Source organism: Squalius cephalus (genome assembly GCF_949319135.1).
Source record: "Squalius cephalus genome assembly, chromosome: 25".
Lineage (NCBI taxonomy): Eukaryota > Metazoa > Chordata > Actinopteri > Cypriniformes > Leuciscidae > Squalius > Squalius cephalus.
Window position 1 is genome coordinate 27,522,466 of NC_137146.1, and position 25,618 is coordinate 27,548,083.

General features: G+C 38.7%; 2 protein-coding genes across 3 annotated transcripts in view; one reads left to right on the top strand and one right to left on the bottom strand.

The window, feature by feature from the left end:
* lyrm4b (LYR motif containing 4) overlaps positions 1-15,542 on the bottom strand; it is a 74,905-nt gene extending 59,363 nt beyond the window's left edge. Inside the window, exon 1 of the mRNA XM_079863304.1 lies at positions 15,393-15,542. Coding sequence (XP_079719430.1) covers positions 15,393-15,478 — 86 coding nt within the window. The 5' untranslated portion in view covers positions 15,479-15,542. The remainder of the gene's footprint in view (positions 1-15,392) is intronic.
* A 131-nt stretch (positions 15,543-15,673) lies between these two features.
* The window catches only part of fars2 (phenylalanyl-tRNA synthetase 2, mitochondrial), a 154,219-nt gene continuing 144,274 nt past the window's right edge, over positions 15,674-25,618 (top strand). The window contains exon 1 of one of the 2 annotated variants that reach the window (XM_079863721.1): positions 15,674-15,736. The gene's annotated coding sequence lies outside the window, so the exon portion shown is untranslated. The remainder of the gene's footprint in view (positions 15,737-25,618) is intronic. The other variant, XM_079863720.1, reaches the window with a different exon arrangement.

The following is a 25,618-nucleotide window of genomic DNA, read 5'->3' on the forward strand; positions in this document are numbered from 1 at the left end:
TCAATCGAAATAAAGATTTCAATCAATCAATTTCAATCAATCAATTTAATTAAAATATTATTTTTCATCACGTCATCCGCCCGATCCGCGGTTTATCCGCCAACCGCGCATCTCTAGTCTGAACTGCTGAGATACATTCAACAACATGTGTCATGTTTCATTGCTTTCCTTTCAAAGCAATGGAACATGCAACATGAAACATTGCATCGTAATATAATTTTGTAGAAATGTCGCCACAGGCACACAGACGTCACTTTCCAACCAAGCAGCTTTCTGTTCAAGAACACACACTTCTGTGACCAACTTGAACCTGTTGCAAAATCTACGTGGGAAAGTTGTTTGCAAAACTCTTAAAGAAATGACTGGATTTCGAACGTGAAATTTTGCTTAGCAGAAATACATGAAAGAAAGCAGTTTTAAACACCGCTAGCTGTCTGGATATTGACATAAACATTGATTTTATTCCAAAACTGAAAGATCACAAGACCACTGCAAGGTTTATAAACTAAGCCATTGAAAACAAATATAATCCCATTATTTACACAGAATCCAAGTCTCTTTTATCCATCATGATAAACCGGTTCCTGCCGATGGAAGAACTCACAAGAAGGGTTAGGTGGAAGAACTACATTAAAGTGTTAGTTCACCCAAAAATTTAAATTTATGTCATTAATTTTTCACTCATGTTGTTCTAAACCCGTAAGACTTTCGTTCATCTTTGGAGCACAAATTTAGATCTTTTTGATGAAATCTAAAAGCTTTTGTTCCCTCCATTGACAGCTACACAACTACCACTTTGATGCTTCAAAAGATTTATAGAGAGATTGTAAAACTAATCCATATGAATTGAGCAATTTAGTCAAAATGTTCTGAAGAGACTTGATCGCTTTATATGATGAACAGATTGAATTTAGCCTTTTATTCACATACAAATATTCATCAAATCACACATAAACAGAAGCTCAAACATGAGAACCAATGAGGTTCATTCTCATGTTACGCATCACGTTTGAGCTTCAGAAAGAACCAATGAGGTTCATTCTCATGTTACGCATCACTTTTGAGCTTCAGCAAGAACCAATGAGGTTCATTCTCGTGTTACGCATCACGTTTGAGCTTCAGCAAGAACCAATGAGGTTCATTCTCGTGTTACGCATCACGTTTGAGCTTCAGCAAGAACCAATGAGGTTCATTCTCGTGTTACGCATCACGTTTGAGCTTCAGCAAGAACCAATGAGATTCATTCTCATGTTACGCATCACGTTTGAGCTTCAGCAAGAACCAATGAGGTTCATTCTCGTGTTACGCATCACGTTTGAGCTTCAGCAAGAACCAATGAGGTTCATTCTCATGTTACGCATCACGTTTGAGCTTCAGCAAGAACCAATGAGGTTCATTCTCATGTTACGCATCACGTTTGAGCTTCAGCAAGAACCAATGAGGTTCATTCTCGTGTTACGCATCACGTTTGAGCTTCAGCAAGAACCAATGAGGTTCATTCTCGTGTTACGCATCACGTTTGAGCTTCAGCAAGAACCAATGAGATTCATTCTCATGTTACGCATCACGTTTGAGCTTCAGCAAGAACCAATGAGGTTCATTCTCGTGTTACGCATCACGTTTGAGCTTCAGCAAGAACCAATGAGGTTCATTCTCATGTTACGCATCACGTTTGAGCTTCAGCATGAGAACCAATGAGGTTCATTCTCATGTTACGCATCACGTTTGAGCTTCAGCAAGAACCAATGAGGTTCATTCTCGTGTTACGCATCACGTTTGAGCTTCAGCAAGAACCAATGAGGTTCATTCTCGTGTTACGCATCACGTTTGAGCTTCAGCATGAGAACCAATGAGGTTCATTCTCGTGTTACGCATCACGTTTGAGCTTCAGCAAGAACCAATGAGGTTCATTCTCGTGTTACTCATCACGTTTGAGCTTCAGCAAGAACCAATGAGGTTCATTCTCGTGTTACGCAGGTTCGGTTGAGCTTCTGTTTATGTTCGCTGATCAATGTTTACATGTGAATAAAAGCCTAAATTGAATCTGTTCATCATATAAAGCGATCGAGTCTCTTCAGAAAATTTGGACTAAAACGCACAATTCATATGGATTAGTTTTATGATCTCTTTATGAACTTTTTGAAGCATCAAAGTGGTAGTTGCGAAGCTGTCAATGGAGGGACAGAAATATCTCAAATTTCATTCATCTCTTCATTTGTGTTCCGAAGATGAACGAAAGTCTATCGGGTTTGGAACGACATGAGGGAGAGTAATTAATGACAGAATTTTCATTTTTGGGTGAACTAACCCTTTAAGAAATGAGATCTGACTGACAAGGATGCAATGAGCTTGTCACACTGTGGCGGGGGGGCGAGGAGCATCGCTGACAGCGCATTGGGTGAAGACAAACTCAGTCACATTTCTTTCGGATGACAGTGCTGTGTGTGCCACATGCTAATAATGCTGGAGTAATAGACAGCCAGTTAAGCTGTAAGGTAGATTCGCACATCTACACTTCTGGGGAGAGAAAACCCGAGGAGGAAACACATCTCCAGCCTTTTCATCTGGAAACACGAGCAGTGTGGGGCAAATGAAGGCCCAGTGCCACGCCGAGATCAAAGTTTCGCCCTGCACCCGAGGAACCACCTCCACCAACACGCTCTGACAGCCAAATCCAAGCCTCCCGCCGTTTCATGGGATGAAAAAACAAGGGAGAAAGGCAGAGAGGTGAAAGAAAATCTGAAAATAATGGGAGAAACCCACAGAGAAAGAGACAGACAGAACGGTGAGAAGCACACTCATGCGGAAGCTGAAAAATCTTAGATCATACACTAAAAAAACAACAGATGACAGATGCAAAATTGTTTCTTGAAAAAAGAATAAATAAAGAGCGAGTCATCTTTAGAAATATCACAGTGACAGACACTTCAAAGGAGTCAGAAACGAGCAGCCGGCTTTGAAGCAAACATCATGTGCTTTTTCAACAGGCTCGTGTGTATTAACTGTGGCAAATCTGAGGTCAAAACCACACACACAACACAGGAACAATATGTATAAATAACAGATCATTGAAGTCATCTATACACTAACACATTACTCAATATTCAGTCCATTCTGGCTTACGTATGGAAATAAATAAGCTACACCTTACGTTAAAGTAGCCATAAACAACACTTTTGGTTGACGAAAACATTCCTTTTTACACAAATAATGATTACAGGAGAAGAATATTGATTAATAAAGACTTAGTGTATCCCTTCATTTGTAATTTCTCACACAATACTTTATGAACTCAAAATACTCGATTTGTAAACTAATACATTTAGATTTTTTCATCACATAACATGCTCCATGTTTGGCTTTTCTGAACGCGTGCGCCTGGCAAATCCGCCGTTATAATAGCAATCCGCCATGGAACAAGCGCGCCTGCTCTTAAAGGGAATGTGAGATGTCGCTCTGATTGGTTTATTTCATGTTACGCCCAAACCACACCTATAAGTAATGAAGCTACTTCAGACCAACACATTTTAGATTTGCGCCCACAAAGTTACTTGCGTTTCACGTTTGATACTTGCGTTTCAGATCGTTAAAATAGGGCCCAATGTGTATCCCTTCATTTGTAATGTCTCGCACAATACTATGTTACGACCTCGAAACGAAAAACGAAAGGCGCAAGAAGCAATGCAATATCATTTTGTAGAAATGTCACCATGTGCGAAGAAAAGATGTGCGACGCTACCAAATTAATTTAAAATGATATGAAAACAAGTATGGTAGTGTCAGTGTTGTAGTCGAGTCACCAACTGTCGAGTCCGAGTCGAGTCTCGAGTCCCCGTGTTCGAGTCCGAGTCACCATTACCTGAGTCCGAGTCTGAGTCGAGTCTCGAGTCCCCAGTGTTCGAGTCCGAGTCGAGTCATCAAGGTTGAGTCTGTGTTATATTACAAGACTGCCTACATTTCTCTACTCTGGCACCTTTAAAGAGCTGATATAATTATAAAAGAGGGTCTACATTAAACAAAAATGACACCACTGTGTTGACAAATATAAATAATAAATAAATAAATACAATATAAATAAATATAAATAAAAACTTTTGATTTCAATAATGTAGGCTATTAGTAGGCTAAATGTTAAAATTAACATTAACAATGCTGTAGAAGTGCAGTTTATTAATAGTAGCCTAAATGTTAACTAATGTAGTTAACTAGAGTTTAATAAATGGAACATTATTGTAAAGTGTTCCGATTTGTTTTACACCGATTCAGACGTCTCGTGAGTTCGTTGTTGGACAGATGGACAGTTGTTTTAACCATTCATTAAAGTGAATCGTTCAAAGGAGTCATTAGTTCGCGAATCGGACGTGTCATTAATGGACGTGTAGCCTACGGCACGGCACGCCTTGTGTGATTATCTCGGCAGTTTAGGACAGGACAAGATTTGTGTCAACACAGAAAACATTTCATCACTAGATAGGTCTTTTCGTTTACTGAAATTGTGGCTAATGTCAGCTGAATGTGCGGAACGCTTTTCAGAGAATATAAGGCAAACTTTTTTTTTTTTTTTTTTTTTTTATTTCAGCACAATTCACACCTCGCGGTAATTCGAAAAAATCTCTGAATGATCTACGTGAAACTTCGGTCTTCCGACCTTTTACTATGGTGTCAATTGATTTTGATTAATATTAGAGGAGGTAGCACCGCTCGTGTTGTTTGAAGACGGTGAGAGAGCGCGCACGCGCGCGGCTGGGGCTTTCTCTCTGCTCGTTCTTATATGCAGGAAAAAAAAGAGATCCCGTCCGGTCTTGGAGCCCAAAACAGGAAAAGTGTAACATCTTATATCAAATTTTAAAACCTATTTAGTCAGAAACTTCATCCAACGTCATTCATTTGATGCATGCTCAAGTCCGATTTGATATATCCTCGAGTCCGAGTCCAAGTCATCAGTCCGCGAGTCCTGAGAATAGAGTCTCGAGTCGGACTCAAGTCCAGAGAATAGGGACTCGAGTAGGCCTACTCCATCACTGGGTAGTGTACTGTATACATACCGTTTCTTTGTCTGTTTTAAATCCGTATTTGAAGTGTCTCGCCTTGCGTGTCAAAACAAACACCAAGAGGCGTCAGTGATAGTTTTCATTTGGCCTCTAGAGGCCGCTCTCGTACACAGACTCTTTTCAGCCGCTCCAGCAACGGACACAACCCGAAAAACTATCGGTATGGATATTTGCGGATTTGTTGTTCCAACAATCGGTTATCGTGGCAAAATCGATCAGTCGGTCGACCTCTATTCCACTTGTAATGTTAGTCAAGCTTCACATCAATCGAGCTTCACATGGACATTTCTCTGTCTGATTCTCCAGAAAACAGTTTGCAACTTTAGCTTTAAGATTTCTACATGCAAACGACCTCCAGTTGAGAGTTAAAGGTTTTCTGCTTGCTGGGTCTTATATATTTGGCATTTTCACTAAAACTACAAGCTGATTTCACTCAACTCTAATGTTAGCATTTTGCTCAGCTAACAGCTTGATACTCCAAACACAGAAAACGGATTTAAAACATGCAAATATTAGTACATTTTTAATCAATACATTTCTGAACATTTATGTTTGACATTTCTCTTTGGACTCATTTTAAGAGCTTGTTGCAATGCATGATTTCCTTTTCTGTGAAGGCTGTGATGCCTAGCAATGCCAAAACAAAAGATTGACATGATCATAGGCCTTCAGAAATAACATTCAGACATTTTTTTTATTTTATTTTTTGCATGGAAGCAAATCAACATTACAATAGAATAATGGGCTTTGTATGTTTCTATATAAAGTAAGGCCATCTTGGCTCAACAAATACTTCAGTTTACATCACTTCTCATTACATTACACACTCAGTTAATAATAAACTCATTTCATCCCTTTGAGGCAAAAGCTGATAGATATTTTCAGCATTTTCAGCCATCTGGCTTTAAGGTCATCAACAAGACAAAGCATTTGTCAAGAGGAAAACAGAGACCGATCTGTAGATCTGTGGTGAGTTCTGGTTGGGGCCATTGGACAATTAAGCAGTTGGTCTTTGTCATCAGTGTAGGAATGGCTGAATCATCGAGCATCACGCATATCGAATCCTCAGAGAGACACTCATCCTCTCTGCCAAGTAGCCAGACTTAAATGTGAGCCATGATGCACGTGACAGAGCAACAAAACGCTTGTGTTTTTAAGCGAATGCGTCATATTGTCGGATATGGTTAAGCTGACCTTAAACAAAAGCATAACATAGCATCCGACTGAATGTAGTGGGTGGGAGCGTGATTAACACATGGGCTGCTGAGAGAACGATATTCATGGAGATGAACAGAAACTCTCACTTCAGGTCTTACCACAGTAGATTAGCAAAATTGTGTTCTGTAGGCGACAATTAGCGTAGCATCACCCATGGGCAGTTAAAAACACACAATTAATTCACCTCACCAACACAAAATATGAGTAATAATAGGCATCTAAAAGAACATAAAACAACTTGTTTCATGGTTCTGTGAAGTGGAACCAATTATAATGGCTTAATATTTAATGACACCTTCAGCTGGAAATACACGGGCCATGCTTTATTAGCTAAAGATGCTTCCTGCCCCTGAAATTAAATTCACAATACAGTTTAAAAATGATGAGTGTGGCCCAAATCGTGTTAACAGAACTGTGCACATAGAGTATGAGAACAAACGAGAAGAAAAAAGGCAAAATGATGGGGGAAAGAGAAATAAGACAAGAAGAGCCAGTGAGAAGAGATGAGAACAGAGCAGTAGAATGAAAAAAAAAAAGAGATGAGACAAGGAGGGACGAGATGTAAAGAGATGAGAAGAAACAAAAGGAAAAGAGGACAGAGAAGGAGTGACGAGAAGAGATGAGGAGAGAGAAGTGAGAAATGAGACCAGGTGAGACGAGTAGAGAAGAGAAATGAGAAAAGCAGAAGAGAAGAGACAAAAATGAGTCTTGACCAGACAAAACAAGACAAGGACAGACGAGACAAAAGGAGAGAAAAATGGAGAAAAAGGGAGAAGGACAAACAAGATGAGACAAAGAAAGAAGAAAAGGAGAAATAGGTCGAGACAAAGTGAGAAGAGAAGACAGTAAGATAAACTAAAAACCATGATGTAAAGCAACTGGCGAGTGGCGACAAAATATAAGAGAAGAAATAAGACTTGAGAAGAATTGAGAGAGAAATAAGAAAAGATGAGCACAAGATGTGAAGAGATGAGATGAGAAGAAACAAAGGAAAAGAGGACAGAGAAGGAGTGACGAGAAGAGATGAGGAGAGAGAAGTGAGAAATGAGACCAGGTGAGACGAGTAGAGAAGAGAAATGAGAAAAGCAGAAGAGAAGAGACAAAAATGAGTCTTGACCAGACAAAACAAGACAAGGACAGAAGAGACAAGAAAAGATAGAAGACTAAAGGTGAGAAAAGGGGAGAAAAAGGGAGAAGGACAAACAAGATGAGACAAAGAAAGAAGAAAAGGAGAAATAGGTCGAGACAAAGAGAAGAGAGAAGACAGTAAGAGAAACTAAAAACCATGAGCAATTGGAGACAAAATATAAGAGAAGAAATAAGACTTGAGAAGAAATGAGACAACAAAAGATGAGCAAGTAAGAGACAAGATCTGAAGAGATGAGACGAGGAGACAAGAGCAAGCAAGACATGATAAAGAGAAAAGGATTGACAAGAAGCAGGAAGAGATATGGAGAGATAGAACTGAGGAATGAGAGCAGGTGAGACGAGTAGAGAAGAGAGGAGACATGTGAGAAAAAGAAGAGATGGTAAAAGGCAAGCAAAAAGTGAAGAGAGGAGACAATACGAGACCAAAAGAGCCAAGGAGAGATGAGTCTTGACCAGACAAAACAAGATGAGGACAGAAGGTAAAATACATGATAGAACAAACAAGGAAAGAAAACGAAGAGACAAGAAGTGAAAAAAGACGTAAATGGAAAAGTAGAGATTAGAAGAGATACAAGGAGAGACAATTAGAGGAGAGAAGAAGAGATGACATGAGGAAAATAAAACAGACAAAAGAAAGGAGAGAAAAGGAAGATGTGAAGTAAAGAAACAAAATGAGAAGAGAGGAGAAATAAATTGAGACAAGGAGAGAAAAGGAGTGATGTAAAATCAATCAAAAATCAAAAAAAGAAGAGACAAAACTAGAAGAGAAGAAAATAGACAGGACAAGATGAGAACAGAAGAAACAAGAACAAGAGACAAAAAGCAGGATAAGAAGAGAATGAGAAATGAGAGAGAAAGAAGAGATGAGACGATAAGACATGAGAAGACGTGAGGAGACGTGTGTTGTGATGCCTGATCACTTATTTATCTTCAGCTTTTAAAGCTTTATTTCTCGTGAGCGTCTGAACGAGGCTGTCGTCATCGCTCCGCACTGGCGTGGCGCTCAGGACCGCGGGGAGGGATATATTTAACGGGAAGACGCTTTACGTAAGAGATGCCCTACTTTCTGCAGTGTAGCGTGGAGAAAATGTGCTTCCTCTCCTCAAAAAGAGTCTCTGCTTCTCTCTGCGTGCGTGTTGTGAATCTTCGTTCTTGGCAGATCTGATATTTTTCTTACCTTCCGTCAAAATCAACATCTCTTTCATCCTCCCTTCTCAATCATTCACTCTCACTGACTGATATGTTTCCGGCTTTCAATCATCTCGCAGTCGCTCTGAGTTGTCCTGCATTTCATTCACTCTTTCCCCTCCCTGCATCTCTCTCTCTCTCTCTCTCTCTCTCTCTCTCTCTCTCTCTCTCTCTCTCTGCGTAAATTTCAGATCACACACGCACGGCTCAAACCACAACCCAAAAAAATCCCATTTGAAGGTGTATTACACTGCATATCTCAAAAACGCCACATATGAGTTACCATCTGCATGTAAAAAAAAAAAAGGCCTTGAATAATTTAACAGACTATATATTACACAGTTAGAAAAGCACCGTGCACATTGGTTTTCTCGCTAAACCGGCCAGCGTTACACTGAAAACAATGGCCGTAGTTAATGAAACATGAGCAGAACGGATCTCTGCGTAAACTGTTCGTAACCGTTCGTCATCACTGTGACAGGTCAGGTAAAAAATGGTTTAATGAACAGTTTAATGTTTCTTTCACTCATGTTTCAAGAATGATGGCCATTGTTAAAGGGATGGTTCGGAGTAAAATCAACCCAGGGTCCTTTGCACCATGACCTCGAGCCAAACACCCCCCAGAAGCCTTTTTTTCCCTTGGTCGAACATTATTAAAGTTAGAGCTTATTTAGAGATATCAGCCGGATGGCTTAGTGCCGGCGCTAATGGATCTAAGGCTGTATCTGGTAAATTACCCCACTAATAATGCCCAGAATGGACCAAACTTCTACAGTAGTACAAATAGGTTCTGTACTCATAAAACCCATTGGGAAAGTTTGTTATAAACTGGTACAACCAACAAAATATGAGTGCATTCCTGGAACTGGGCGTCGTTACACTACATCCTTATGCATCGCTTTCTGCCAGGTGCTTTTCCCAAATCACTGAAGTGACGTCGACGTCCGGGTTCGCGGTAGCATTAGCCATCAGGCAAGTGTTGTTTAAATAAACTCCTGATGTACTTACAAACTTTCCAATGCCTCGTTTTATGAGTACAGAACCTATTTGTACTACTGTAGAAGTTTGGTCCATTCTGGGCATTATTAGTGGGGTAATTTACCAGATACAGCCTTGGATCCATTAGCGCCGGCACTAAACCATCCGGCTGATATCTCTAAATAAGATCTAACTTTAATAATGTTCGACCAAGGGAGGAAAGGTTTCTGGGGGGTGTTTGGCTCGAGGTCATGGGTTGATTTTACTCCGAACCATCCCTTTAAGAACTATTAAAGGGATAGTTTGCTTAAAAATGAAAATTCTGTCATAATTTACTCACCCTCAAGTTGTTTCAAACCTGTATGAGTTTATATAAAAAAAAAACATGAAAGTCAATGGTCTCCATCAACTGTCTGGTTACCGACATTCTTCAAAATATCTTCATTCATGTTCAACCGAAGAAAGAAACTCACACAGGTTTGAAACAACTTGAGGGTGAGTAAATGATGACAGAATTTTCATTTTTAAGCAAACTATCCCTTTAAGTAATATTTGTTCTTTTTAATGATGCCTAATGCACTTTATGGATTCAATGGATTTAGGTATGCATTAATAATAAAGTTCTGGCTAATAATACGCCAATCATTGTTTTTATATTATTAGGCCAATAACTATTAAATGGTCAATATTAAAATATGAATAATAATACAAAATAAAAATAAAATCAATGAATGTAGGCATTATAATGCACATTTAACAGTGTTATTAAATCATTAGTGATTAACTTTAAAGGGATAGTTTGCCCAGAAATGAAAATGTGTCTTTATTGGGTGAACTATGGCTTTATGTGAGCATTGCAACATGCACAATTACATCCAATTAGGGCTGGGCGATATGGCTGAAAACTGTATCACGATATAAGTGTTTCATATCGGTCGATATCGATAATTATTGAAATTTTTTATAACATATTTAAAATAAGGACCAGTCCAGGAGACAAATATATTACATTTAAAGATTTTTTATTTTAAACTTAACCTACCTCTGATTATAATCCCATCAGTTATGAAGGCAGAAATGTCAACACGACCATGGAAAACTCAAAAGTCTAAAATCACAATGAACACTTAACAATTATCTCTTAACATTAAGGTGCAAAATTAAAGAATACGTAAGAAATGCTTTATAAAGGGGTGGGTGATATGGCAAAAATATAATATTACGATTTCTTTCAGGAAAATCACGATTCACGATTTTATCACAATTCTTTTTTATGTTGGTTTTACTATTTTGTGACTGAGCATTGCAGCCAAACTAATGTCCATATTTTAAAAACAAAGCCTTAGGTAACAAAATATAAAATAAAAAAGAATGGCAGACAGGGGCGAAGATAAAAAATGTTCTCATTATTTTCTTTGTTATTAAATATTAAGATCAAAGATACACATTACACATACACAACTTAATATACAAATTAAAAAAACAGTGCTTTATGTTTTCAGCTACAGTAGGTGTGTTTAACAGTAGCATTGCAGAAAGTAATTAAATGAACAAATATGAAAATAAAACAAAACAGACTTCACTGTATAAATTATACATTGATACTTATTAAAGCTATTAGTAAAGTTATCAGTCAAGAGCAGTGAGTGATTTTCTCTTTACATTTTGTTGTTTTATTAACATTAAAGGGATAGTTCTCCTAAAAATTCTAATTTTCATAATTTACTCTCTCACGTTGTTTTAAACTCGAATAAGTTTATTTCTTCTGTTGAAAATAAAAGTTATTTGGAAGAATGACCAACAGTTGATGTACCCCAGTGACTTCCATAGTATATTTTTCTCCTATGGAAGTCAATGGGGACCAGCTACTGTTTGGATACCCACATTCTTCAAAATATTAATATTAGAAAATATTAGAAGGAAATGAATACAGGTTTGGAACAACATTAGAGTGCGTAAATAATGAGATTTATTTCATAAAATTAGACGCGCGACGCGTCTAATATACACGCATTTGACAAGCAGATTTTCTCTAAATTTTCTCAAGTTTGCTTTCACTTTAGACATATCCGACTAGTTTATGTAAACCTTGTGTGTATAACAGTATTAGCACAATAAGACTCGAAAGACAGGCTTTTAGTGCATGTGAGCTTCACATAACTACGCGCTGAGAAACGCACACGCTAGAACAGCGCATCAGCAGCACGCGAATGACAGAGAAACTGACGACGGTCTTGCATAATCTGCAGACGACATTGGTCAGACTACGGTCAGACTTGAAGTCAGGCGAGCTGACTTTTCCTGTTTTATCTAGTTACTAGAGAGTGAGTGCCTTTGTTCATGCAATCAAACTTGCTTTGCTGGTTTCTTCCGACGAAAAAAAAAAAAAATTATCGAACGTTTTATCGAACGCATTTTTTATTGATATTGATTACGTGTCTATCGCGATACATATCGTTATCGTTTTATCGCCCAGCCCTACATCCAATATCAGTCTAATCGACAGCACATACTCAATAAACCAAAAATACTGTCTAATAACTCGCATATCAATTCACTTAATTCTCTCTTCGTAAATTAGGCCCCTTGTGGATTTCAATTCTTTATGAATTTATTCAAGAACAGTGCACAAATCCACTCTGCCTAAAATGTTTCATCAATGAGGTATTAATGAATTGCATTAATATTAATATTTGTATGCAGGCAAACCGAAAGGATTACAAAAGTAAGAGCTCTAAGCCTGTTAACACGAACGCTGGCAGACTTTAAGGAGAATCACACTGGAGACTCAAAGCTCTATGGAAACTGAGTGGGTGGGAGAATATTATCCTTTGCCTGTCAGCTTGTTATTCTGCAAACACTTTAAGCCTTTTATAGCTATTTGTAATATAAATGCATCATGATGATGATAGAATATCTGAACAATAACCTGGAATGATATTATGGCTTGATTTTCCCATATTAGATGAAGTGTTGAGGTGAGAAGCAGGGGATGTATCGAATGACACACTTTCAAACTGCTCATACTTTTTCTGCAGTATGAACAGAGGCGGACAGAGTACACAGCTTCATTACTTGAGTAAAAGTACAGATACCCCTTGCTAAATTTTACTCAAGTACAAGTAAAAGTGCTACAGTCAGATGTCTACTTAAGTAAAAGTACTGAAGTACTTGTTTTTAAAAGTACTTGAGTATCAAGAGTACAAGAGTACATTTTCTAAATATTGCATTACTACTGCCACAGTGCTTACATTGGTAAACACAGCAAACACTTGAAGCGAAAACTATCATTGGGCCCTTTTTTAACGATCTGAAACACAAGTATCAAGCACGAAACGCAAGTAACTTTGTGGGCGGGTCTCGGGCGCTGTTGCTATTATACCGGCGGGATAAATGACTCTTGTGCCCGACACAAATCTAAAATGTGTTGGTCTGAAGTCGCTTCATTACTCATAGGTGTGGTTTGGGCGTAACGTGAAATAAACCAATCAGAGCGTCATCTCACATTCCCTTTAAGAGCAGGCGCGCTTGTTCCATGGCGGATTGCTATTATAACGGTGGATTTGCCAGGAGCGGTTCACAGACGAGGAGACCGGCGTTCTCGTCAGGGCCGTAAAACACAGAGAAGTGACATTGGGGATGGAGAAACACACCCAGATTAGCTTCGGTTAAACAGGCGTATAATAATTTGGGCAAATGTGTAAGCTATATGCTTTTATAATAATCTATCTATCTATCTATCTATCTATCTATCTATTGTAATAATGTATGATTTGCAAAAATGAAAACTGCTGCTGTGTGTAGATGAGAGAATCAAAGTGTATGTGCGTTGTGCACACGCTACATTATGGCCAAGCATGCGCCCTTAAAATAGCATCTGAATAACATGAGCAACGCGCCACTGACTTTAGACGAGGTTTCTCCTGGTCAGTGGCGGAATTGTTTTCTAAACCTGCAAAATAGCACCAGGGAACGTTTGCGCCGGAACACGCCTCCTCTTTTCGCTGAACCGCCCCCGAGAAGCGAAAGTGTATTTTCTAGTTTACCGACGTGTGTCTGTGGAGGGAAAAAAGTCCACTGTGCGCGGGTGAGAAATAGGAATGATACATGCGTCGGTGTACAAAGTCAATTGCACTGGGTGCAAGATAGGGCCCATTAACTTGTTCAGAAAATGTAAATAGTCTGGCGAGGTGGGGCCACGGGTTGGCACATTCCCGGGATGGACCTGCTGCTCTTCATCCCTTGTTTCGTCTCTTATCTAAATCTGACCATGGAGTTGACTTTGGCGGAAAGCTGAAGGTGATTGCTGATAGGATGTCTCAATCAGTGGCGTCTGCGCAATCCAATCACGTTTGAGAGGGAAACACCAAATTGAGGATTTCTGAGATTTTTCTTTGTTCCTTTTTTTTTTTTTTTAGAAGAAGTAACGGGTACTCACGGTTATGGATAGAAATGTAGTGGAGTAAAGAGTACAATATTTGCCTCTCAAATGTACTTGAGTAAAGTCATGAGTACTCCCCAAAAATGATACTCGAGTAAAGTACAGATCCCTCAAAATTGTATGTGTATTGTATAAATTATATGAATGCATATATTGATATAATATGCAGAAGCACAACAGAGCGCACAGTGTGAGATTCTGCATCCCAGAAAGCAATGCACTTGACTTGACCTTTCTTTTCCACTGTGATATAAGAATATCAACCACGACGTCACGTTTCTCATCATAATGGATCTGACCAAAGGCTTTTAGACAAACTTGTTCAAAGGTTCAAACCCTGGAAGAGCTGATCCATCACCACTGTGCCCTTGATCAACACAATTAACCTGGGGTGAAGACTCAGGGGTGTACAGCCTTCTCTATAAACCCTGAGGATCTTGATTATCATGTTTAGGTTTCTAATTAGAGTTTGGACTGTGGACCTCCAGGAGCAGGGTTTGACACCTTTGGCCTAGACTTAGGGTACGTTTACAAGACAATAATGTACTAAAAACGGAAAAGTTTCTCCTTTATGTTTTTTTTGCGTACAGACGACAACTTTGTCAAAACTCTCCTGTTCGCATGGATCCACAAACACTGTCTGTATTCTGCAGCCAGGCCAGTAGTTGGTGATGAACAAAGAAACACTACACACCTACAGACTGAACACATGCACATGCGTAGTGTTGCCTTCACCGTTTTCACAGATTCACGCTTTTGTAATTTGATGATAACGGTATCGTATTCAAAAACTTGCACTTTGAAACCTGTTTTCTACATTTTGCATTTTCAGGACCGCAAAAACACTGTTATCGTGTAAATAAACAGCCAAAAAGCATAAAAAAGTTTTAAAAATTTTTTTGTTGAAAATGGTGTTGTGTCAACAATGGTGTTGTGTGTTGTGGATAGAATTTATCTATTTCAGCATTTATCTGAAATAGAAAGCTTTTGTAACATTATAAATGTCTTTACCTTCCCTTTTGATCAATTTAATGCATTCTTGCTGAATAAAAGTATTTGTTTCTTTAATTTATTTTAGGAAAAATACTTTGAAAACTTTTGAATGGTAGTGTATAATGTAACAAATGTGTTCTATTTAAGATAAATGCTATTATTTTGAACTTTTCATGCATCAAAGCCTTTATAATATAATATATATATATATATAATACTATGCATTCTTCATATCTTCTAAGAATATAATGAGATTCATTTTATTCAAAATAATAAAGCATCTGCCAGGATCCGCCTGTACGAACCACAAACACTATTGCTTAAATGGCACGAGCCTGTGTTGCTGATAAACACATGTAAATTCGTGTCATTACCTGTAGTTATACGAGGGGAATCTCTTGCTCTCTTTCAGAAGCATTCTGTAGAGTGAAAGTACATGCTCTCTGCTGGACGCCGCCATGATGGAAACAGAGCTGTCAGTTCGACGCAAGGACCCAAGAACAGCTACAGGAGGCGCGCCTGAACACATACACGCTATTTAGCGTTAAAATATACGATCCAAGCTGATTTTCAAGTTTAATTGATACAGTTTTTTCATAAGTAAAATATCATAAGGTAATACAGTGTTGTAAATTAATGTATACTATGAGATGTGTTGTTTATATTGATCAGGCACATCAGCAGTCGTCTCAATAACAGCACGCGCTTCCAGATAGAGGTGAGTGAGGGGTTGTTCTGTAGTTTCATGCGTTGATTTGCACACATTTATTCTGTTTTTGTGAATTATTACGAGAGAATTGCTGTCACTGTGAGCATTTGGCGGCTGTTATTTGAAGTGTGGCTTTTCAGTATTGAGTTGTCCGTTTGAGTATAAATTACAGGCTAGCTAGCTTGTTCATGAGTCTGAGCAGATTAATCTCAATGAAACTCCTCACACTAACAAAAAAACAATATATATGTTGTTTATATTGGTATTTATCCTGCCATAAACTATATCTGACTCTTTAAATTAAGTCATCATGTGATTTTATGTGACAGTGTTAGATTTACTGTTCACTATTGTTTTCCCACTGCTGCTTTTTATATTTACATGTTACAAATAGCACTTTTGTGTGTGAACAGTGAACTTTTTTTGTGATAATAACGGAAATAACTGAGCTTTGGTGTGTATAATTTAAATTATTGATATGTTTTTGGTCTCATTAACCTGTTACTGTCATCCATATTTGAAATATTATAAACTACCAATCACTGGCTTCTGTTTCTCTGAGTGAGTTCACGTAGTGTAACAGCACAGCGCTTCTGGTTCGTACGTCAGAACGGAGGCTCACTATTGGCCAGCATCACACACATGACCAGCGTCGGCCAATAGTGAGCCTACATTCTGACGTACAACCCAGAAGCGCTGCACTGTTACACTACGTGAACTCACTCAGAGAAACAGAAGAACATGAATAGTTGAATAAAGTCGTTATTTTTGTTTGTTTTTTTGCGCACACTTGATTAAGGTTGAGCCACTGTAGTCACTTGGACTATTTTAACAATGTCTTTACTAACTTTTCTGGGCTGGCAGATATCGATTACCTTGAGACAGCTCTCACTCCTTCATAGGCTCTGTAGAGGATTTTGTCTTTTAGCTTGTTGTGGGGAAAATGTCTCCATTTTGCTCTTTCAATCGCATAACTTTTATGTCTACATTACATCTCTGTTCTCGCAAAAAGGGAAAAGGGCTCTAGGGAAAAATGTAGTTCTCGGGGGGACGCCCTGGTGGCTAGTTCCTACAACTGTGTTCCTATACCCGATGCAAAAGCCCCTATAGGCAGTAATATTTGATGTTTTGGTTAAGTTGAAACCCAGTTTGTAACTTATGCTGTCTTGCCAAACTCGCATAACCTAAAATATTTTCTAAAAGTTGTCATTAAACAGAAGTTGTTTAATGTCTTTTCTTCTGTATTGTGATGTATATCCAAGTGCAATGGCTTCTCGAACAAGAACAGATGTGGGCGGGGCTTGATTTTGTCTGTGGGGAATTGATTGGATGGTTGTGGTTTGCTATTGGCTGATCTCATGTGAGTGACAGGTTATAGCCCCGCCCTCGTCATCAGAGAAGAGATGTTGCTGCTAAAAGGAGGGGAAGCTATTTTGATTCAAGATTACCAGGTATATGAATAAAAAAAAAAAAAACAATAATAATAATAATAATAATAATGTGTGCAAAGATAAATCATAAATAATAAATACTGCAATATCCCATAAAAAAAATTGTCCATTTTGATTTCCTGTTGACTTTAATGTGCTCCCTGAATGTGTAAAATAATGGTAATGTTTTAATGTATGTCAGTTTAAAATTGTACATGTCATTTGCAGTGGTAATTATATGCTAACATATTACAAGAGTAATATGCCTGAGACATCTTAAGATTGTGGGGGGAAATGGGTTTGCAAAACCCCAGTTCAAAACTCTGTGTGCAATAATTATTATCTCACACATTTATGTGACACATGAAAAAAGAAAACCCTACAAGCAAACAGTTTTGCCTCTTTATATCAGAGAAACTGTATTTTGAATGTGTGTATTTGACAGACGTTCATTCCTGGGAATCAAACCCACAGGCGGCTATTTCAATACTCTGATGTTTGAGCTATTGTATTATGATCATTTACTGACAGATAGAAACAATCTGAGACACTTAGCAGCAGTTTATTGTCTTAGGGATGCATGATATATCGGCCACCATATCGGTTTCGGCCAATATGTTCATTTTTAATGTTATCGTTTTTGGCCCAATACGAAAATTTGGCCGCTATATTAAAGCCGATAAATAATGGATTATTTCCTTCAGTTGAGACTCTTCTGATGTGCACTATTTGCAATGATGGTTTTGAATTGCTTCAGAAAAGGACATACATAAAATTATAATGAGAACATCATTATAACTGTGTGCTTGGGACATGTTTCTTTTTTGTAATCAGGCCCTCAAAAATTATATCGGCCAATATATCGGTTATCGACTTTCAAATATAAAGAATTATGGGTTATCGGTGTTGAACAAAATGTTCATATTGGTGCATCTTATGACCTTAGAAATCCTGGTAAGGACGAGGTTAAGAAAGATGGTGGTGGGGTTTCTTTCTGCTATGCTGTTGTGTTATGCATTACAGGCCTTTGTCTTTAAAGGGATACTCCACTTTTTTTGGAAATAGGCTCATTTTACAACTCCCCCAGAGTTAAACAGTTGAGTTTTACCGTTTTCGAATCCATTCAGCCGAGTTTCTGATATTTAGAAGAATATCAGTAACCAGACAGTTTCTGGTCTCATTGACTTCCATAGTAGGAAAAAATATATACTATGGAAGTCAATGAGACCAGAAACTGTCTGGTTACTGATATTCTTCTAAATATCAGAAACTCGGCTGAATGGATTCGAAAACGGTAAAACTCAACTGTTTAACTCTGGGGGAGTTGTAAAATGAGCCTATTTCCAAAAAAAGTGGAGTATCCCTTTAAAGCCGTGACACACCAAGTCGACGTCAGAGAACTAGTGGCGATGAAAGACGAATTTGTTGCCGCTTTGCGTTGGCTGCATCTAAGCCATAAAGCAGCGCTTGAACACACTGCAAATACTACAGCTGGCTGTAGGGCTAGGCAACAAAAAAATATTTTTTCGATTAATCGTTTTTTAAAATGTTTAAAAATCGATTCTCAAAGGGCACGAATCGATCCATCGAATTCTCCATATTTATTTAACTATCACCCAAAAGCCAGTATTAGTTTTCCTCCACTGTTCATAGGCTTGCAGCCTCTGTTACAGCTAATGCTGTGAGATTTTATGTTTGTTTTATCTTAAACATAAAATAACCTGATCCTGTTTGATCAAGGCATGTGAAAATCCTGTCTATTCATTGTATGCATTGTGAAATATAGAGTTGGCTTCTGTTTTAATGTACCCAAGTGTACCTAAAATAAAACGAGTATAATATACAGATTTGTGGCTCTTAATTTCTTTTTATTAATTAACCACTTGTAAACTTATGTACAAATAAATATAAATATAGGATTTGTGTTAAATCTATATTCATTGAGTCGAATTAAAGGGGTGGTAAAATGCCCTTTTCACAAGATGTAAAATAAGTCTCTGATGTCCCCAGAGTGTGTGTGTGAAGTTTTAGCACAAAATACCCCACAGATATTTTTATATAGCATGTTAAAGTTGTCACTTTTTGAGGGTTTGCAAAAACGCACTGTTTTGTGCCTGGCCCTTTAAATGCAAATGAGCTGCTGCAGAGGGCGGGGTTTCAAGAGCTCGTGTGTTAGCAGCTGCGATTACCACGCAGACACACTAAAATGACAGAAACTGTTCTGCCTTTAATGTTAAAACGGAGTCAGACAAAGATGGAGAGACTCAAGAAGAAGTGACAACATGTAGAATGCAACAGGACGTCTCTGAATGGTTAATTGATGAATTTATGTTACTGATGTGGAGTTAACTATCTTCAATTAGCATATTCTGTCATGGTAATCTATAAATCACTCGTATAGGAACTGTTGTGAGATGCACACAGAGACATGTGAAAAGACTGATGCTAAAGTTTGAGCTGACTCACAAATGTACTCTTATACAACTTTTCCTCTTCTCGACATGGACTGCGTGTTCCCGGGGGCGGGGTTTATGTAAATTTTAGGGTTAGTGATGTCACTAACCCTGGAGGAATGTTGTGTAGTCCCTACCAGGCGTTTGTTGTAGTCCTTTTCTTTAAAAGCAAATATCTACCTTTGCTTTGAACTTTGAGCGTTGTAACTTTGCAGATGTTGTTTATGCTCAAACAGCAACATTACACACTAAAGTTAGAAAAGTGAAATCATAATCAACCACCCCTTTAAGAATCGAATTCGGGAATCGAATAGGAACATCTGAATCGATACCCAGCCCTAGCTGACTGCCAGCCATGTGTGTTCTGCGTGTAAGGAAGTAATTGTCTATAGAGAGCCTAAGTCCCTCCCCTTCTGGTGGAACACCATGGGACCTTATTTCGGAAAAATATTGTATGGTAGTCAATGGCGAGAGACAACAAATATTTTGATCTCGTCTGAATTGTGCCCTGAATTACACATATGATGTTTGTCAATTTAAAAGATACATTTTAAAGTCAAGAAAGTCGCAGTTTGATGTAAAACTGTTGAGGTATAAGACTGTGAAAATACGTAATTACAAAGACTACAAACCCAAAAGGCGCACATGTGGCGTCATACCTTTTCTCTCAATGAATGAAGCTAACTTTACTGAAGCTAACGTCTGTCATTTTTTCTATAGTCTTACATTATAATCATAACGTTACGCCATCATGCCTGAGTGTTTTGGAAGAACGAGGTGAAGCGCGCTAAGGTGACAGCCATGTTGGTGGTGTACATAGTGCGAGACGAGAGATGTAGTTCATTGAGCGATTTTCACATAAAACTAAATGTTACTCTTCTGTTTTATGACAAACTGCGACTTTCTTGACTTTCATAATTGTCTTTTAAATTGACAAACATCATATGTGTAATTCAGGGCACAGTTCAGACGGAATAAAAAGATAAGTTGTCTCTCGCCATTGACTACCATACATATTTTTTCCAAAATAAGGTCCCATGGTGTTCCACCGGAAGGGGAGGGACTCAGGCTCTCTATATCATCATCAGCCAATCAATTGTCAAAAAGGGAAACTGAAACTGCAGATATACCCTACAAACTGTAAACAATGCAGCGCTTGCTTACCATTTCGAATATCAATCATGCTGATCACTTCATTCCAGGCGGCTCATGTTGGTATGAAAATATTCCCGTATTTGAATGCTCAGGGAAGATGACGTAAAATTAGAACAGCTTTTTGTCTGTGCCGTCTAGACTTCGTCTTGAAGCCAGCGATCTCTCTCACCGACGGCCCGACGCGATTCAACACGCGAAATCCCGTCGACGTGTGGAAAACATCGCAAAACCTAGCCTGACAAACGCTCGACGTTGGCAGACATTTGGCTTTGTGTCACGGCCTTTATTTTGACAGTGACTTCCATTTTAAGTCGTGTCATCTTCATTTATATAGCGCTTTTAACAATATAGATCGTTTCAAAGCAGCTTTACAGGGAAATTACCGTAACAGATTTTTTTGGCTTCACAGCAGCTCTAGGATAAAGTTATTTTCCAGCTAAAGCTAGTTTTTGGTTGATTCACTTCCATTGCAAAGATCATTTAGGGTCCGCTTACACAACACCGTTTCATCTGAAAACAGTAAACTTGAAATGTGTTCTGGCTGTTGGTTTGCACGACAACAGTGTTTGGTGGCTCAGTGTTTTACCACTTTCCACTTCCGTTTCGAGCTAAAAACCTACATCAATTACATTGCACTTTTGCTAATAAGCAGACAGTTGCAAATCCACAAATTGCACTTTAATCTGTTTAACGCGATGTAAAATGAAGCCATGATCCTTCCTGGAGCCGTGAGTTTCCAGGCAGCTTTCCTCAGAAACCCATCAGATCAACCATGGATTTGCAGATCTGTAAGTTTTAGAGCTTCCAATAATGTCCACTTTCTCTGTGAAATGCTGGCTAAGGGAATCAAATGCCACACTGTCTGGTGAAGAGTCGATGTTTGAAGATCCTTGTTCTAAAATTAAAGTGTGAAGTAAGTCACATCTCAAACGAATGTCACTGTGATGTGTTAAAATCTGCTGGAGATGTTATGAGAGGTTATTTTACGACTGCCATCAGTAAATTAAATGCTTTTTTTCTGATTCAGCAGGGTTGAACATGGAGAGTGTGTATATATATATATATATACACTCACCTAAAGGATTATTAGGAACACCATATTAATACTGTGTTTGACCCCCTTTCGCCTTCAGAACTGCCTTAATTCTACGTGGCATTGATTCAACAAGGTGCTGAAAGTATTCTTTAGAAATGTTGGCCCATATTGATAGGATAGCATCTTGCAGTTGATGGAGATTTGTGGGATGCACATCCAGGGCACGAAGCTCCCGTTCCACCACATCCCAAAGATGCTCTATTGGGTTGAGATCTGGTGACTGTGGGGGCCATTTTAGTACAGTGAACTCATTGTCATGGTCAAGAAACCAATTTGAAATGATTTGAGCTTTGTGACATGGTGCATTATCCTGCTGGAAGTAGCCATCAGAGGATGGGTACATGGTGGTCATAAAGGGATGGACATGGTCAGAAACAATGCTCAGGTAGGCCGTGGCATTTAAACGATGCCCAATTGGCACTAAGGGGCCTAAAGTGTGCCAAGAAAACATCCCCCACACCATTACACCACCACCACCAGCCTGCACAGTGGTAACAAGGCATGATGGATCCATGTTCTCATTCTGTTTACGCCAAATTCTGACTCTACCATCTGAATGTCTCAACAGAAATCGAGACTCATCAGACCAGGCAACATTTTTCCAGTCTTCAACTGTCCAATTTTGGTGAGCTCGTGCAAATTGTAGCCTCTTTTTCCTATTTGTAGTGGAGATGAGTGGTACCCGGTGGGGTCTTCTGCTGTTGTATCCCATCCGCCTCAAGGTTGTGCGTGTTGTGGCTTCACAAATGCTTTGCTGCATACCTCGGTTGTAACGAGTGGTTATTTGAGTCAAAGTTGCTCTTCTATCAGCTTGAATCAGTCGGCCCATTCTCCTCTGACCTCTAGCATCAACAAGGCATTTTCGCCCACAGGACTGCCGCATACTGGATGTTTTTCCCTTTTCACACCATTCTTTGTAAACCCTAGAAATGGTTGTGCGTGAAAATCCCAGTAACTGAGCAGATTGTGAAATACTCAGACCGGCCCGTCTGGCACCAACAACCATGCCACGCTCAAAATTGCTTAAATCACCTTTCTTTCCCATTCTGACATTCAGTTTGGAGTTCAGAGATTGTCTTGACCAGGACCACACCCGTAAATGCATTGAAGCAACTGCCATGTGATTGGTTGATTAGATAATTGCATTAATGAGAAATTGAACAGGTGTTCCTAATAATCCTTTAGGTGAGTGTGTGTATATATATATATATATATATATATAATATATATATATAGGCTATATATATATATATATATATAATGTGTGTGTGTGTGTGTGTGTGTGTGTGTGTGTGTGTGTGTGTGTGTGTGAAATGAACTGTATAGCACTGTTGTATTGAGACACTGATGACTGTTGTTGCATTTGGCACTTTTATGTGTGGCCAGTATGTCTGTAATGGGCTGTAAACTGGTGTTGGCGACAAAATCAAACATTTTTGTTTAAAAAGTATTGTGCATCCCTTTTTGAAAGTGACTTTTGTGTGAGCTGGGCTTAATGCATCTGTTGTACTATTGACACATTTCACATGAGATCCTTGGAAATGTAGAGAAGGGGAGACGACAGCAAATAAAATTGTTGTATTTTCAGGCTGGCTTATTTGGCAGATAAAGGCCAATTTTCCAGTTAAATCAAGCTTTTATGACCCCAAATGGACTTTCATCCAACTAAACAACGTCTACTGTTCCTCCATTAACAGTTTTTCACGTGACTTCTCCAAGATGCCTTTCGAGTTACTTTCACACTCTCAGTTTAAATGGCAATCTCATGTGTAGTTGAATCTAAAGAGAAGCCAGATGTATTGTGTGTGTGTGTGTGTGTGTGTGTGTGTGTGTGTGTGTGTGTGTGTGTCACCTGGATAGTATTCTTCAATTCAAAACCACATCCATTTATGCATGGGTCTGTCCGTGCATATAGTATGCTTGAAAGTTGTACTATTGACACTTGAGATCCTTGGAAATGTGGAGAACAGGAGACGACAGCAAATAAAATGGTTGTTTTCTTTGCTGTGTTTCCATGACTTTCTAATAGAGGGAAAAATATTGAGAGAGATTGATTACAGTCAGAAGAGAAAATGGTGTGAAATTTGCCATCACACCCTCAGGCGTTGTGTTAGACACACCTTTGCAATGTTAATCAGCTTGTTTTTTAATTTAGTGCAGAGGTAATATAACACAAAGTATAGCGTTATGAATATATATTACATTTCTTTATATATAAAAAAAAAAGTATATACAGTGAGGAAAATAAGTATTTGAACACCCTGCTATTTTGCAAGTTCTCCCACTTGGAAATCATGGAGGGGTCTGAAATTGTCATCGTAGGTGCATGTCCACTGTGAGAGACATAATCTAAAAAAAAAAAATCCAGAAATCACAATGTATGATTTTTTAACTATTTATTTGTATGATACAGCTGCAAAGTAAAAATTATTACTTTGATGAGCATATAAAACAAAACAGCTCCTTGGAAAAAATGAAATGTAGCCTAATATTGTAGTAGTTATAAACAAAGGTCTATTTTTAGTTCAGATTAACATTTGAGGGCAGCAATTTTATTCATAATGTCAAAATAAAACCAACGTAATGTTACTTGAAAGCATTATAGCCTACTATTCCTGCCAAACTTCCATGGTTGCAGTTAGTGTTACTACAGTAAATCCATGGTAAATGTTGCAGATCTGTGGACACTGGATAGTTCATTCATGGCACAATGTTTCTTCCTGGCTTCCACGCACTGTTTGATCCGTTAATAATGGAGAAATGTGAATGTTTCTCACTAGATCTCGCAGCAATGTTATTACTTAAGTAGCGAATTCAAATGATTTCTTTACTGGATCTCTTGATCAAGATCGGCTCGCGCTGCTTTGGTCCAAACTGATAAACAACGGTCCGTCAACCACACAATAACGAGTAGCTCAGTTTCGTTCCGCTTGCATTACGTTTGCCATTTGATGTCGGACAATGTTGTGGATATTGCACTACATTTGAAATAACAAAATTTTGGTCGGCAGGAAAAATGGTCCAACGAACCGTTCGGTTTGAAAATGCGTACCGAACACCGAACCGAATCCGCGCTAAAATATCAAGGTGAAAGTCATCATAGCTCGCTTAGTATAGACCCAGCTCCCAACCCAACTTTGAGAATAGATTAACGGCGATATTTTTTTTTATCGCCCGATAAGAGTCTCACGTTAACGCAGCACGTTAACGCCGATAACGGCTCACCACTAATATATATATATGTTGATAACTGTGGAAACAACTCATCTTTGAAAAGTAGCCTACCTTTATGCTACTTAATGTCCTTTAGAGAAACTGTTAATCTCAGTTGTGTTTCTGATGGGTGTTGACCGAATGTCTTTCCTTGAGTGAAATATGGATTTATGGTGATTTTCAGTTTGCAGTCCTTGTGTTCTGTGTGTTTTCAGTGCCAAGGTTTCAGCTTGATTTGTGTTTTTTTATCCAAGGCTCTTTCTCTGCAGATAACAAATCAACCCATCACCATCAGCTTTATGAAAAACACAAGCTGCCTTCAGTCTCCTCTGAGGAACATGTTTCTCTTGCTTTCTCCGTCTCTGAAGCATGAAGAACGGGTCTGTCTTTGACCCGCCGAGATCGATGTCGTGCTCATAACACATGAGTGTAGAGAGATGTTGAGCTCAGCGGGGTTGGGGTGTTGAAGATGAGGTTGGATTTAAAGGGTGTCTGCTCCTCAGCGCTGCTGGAGAAGGTCACAGACGTGTGCTGTGTGCAGATG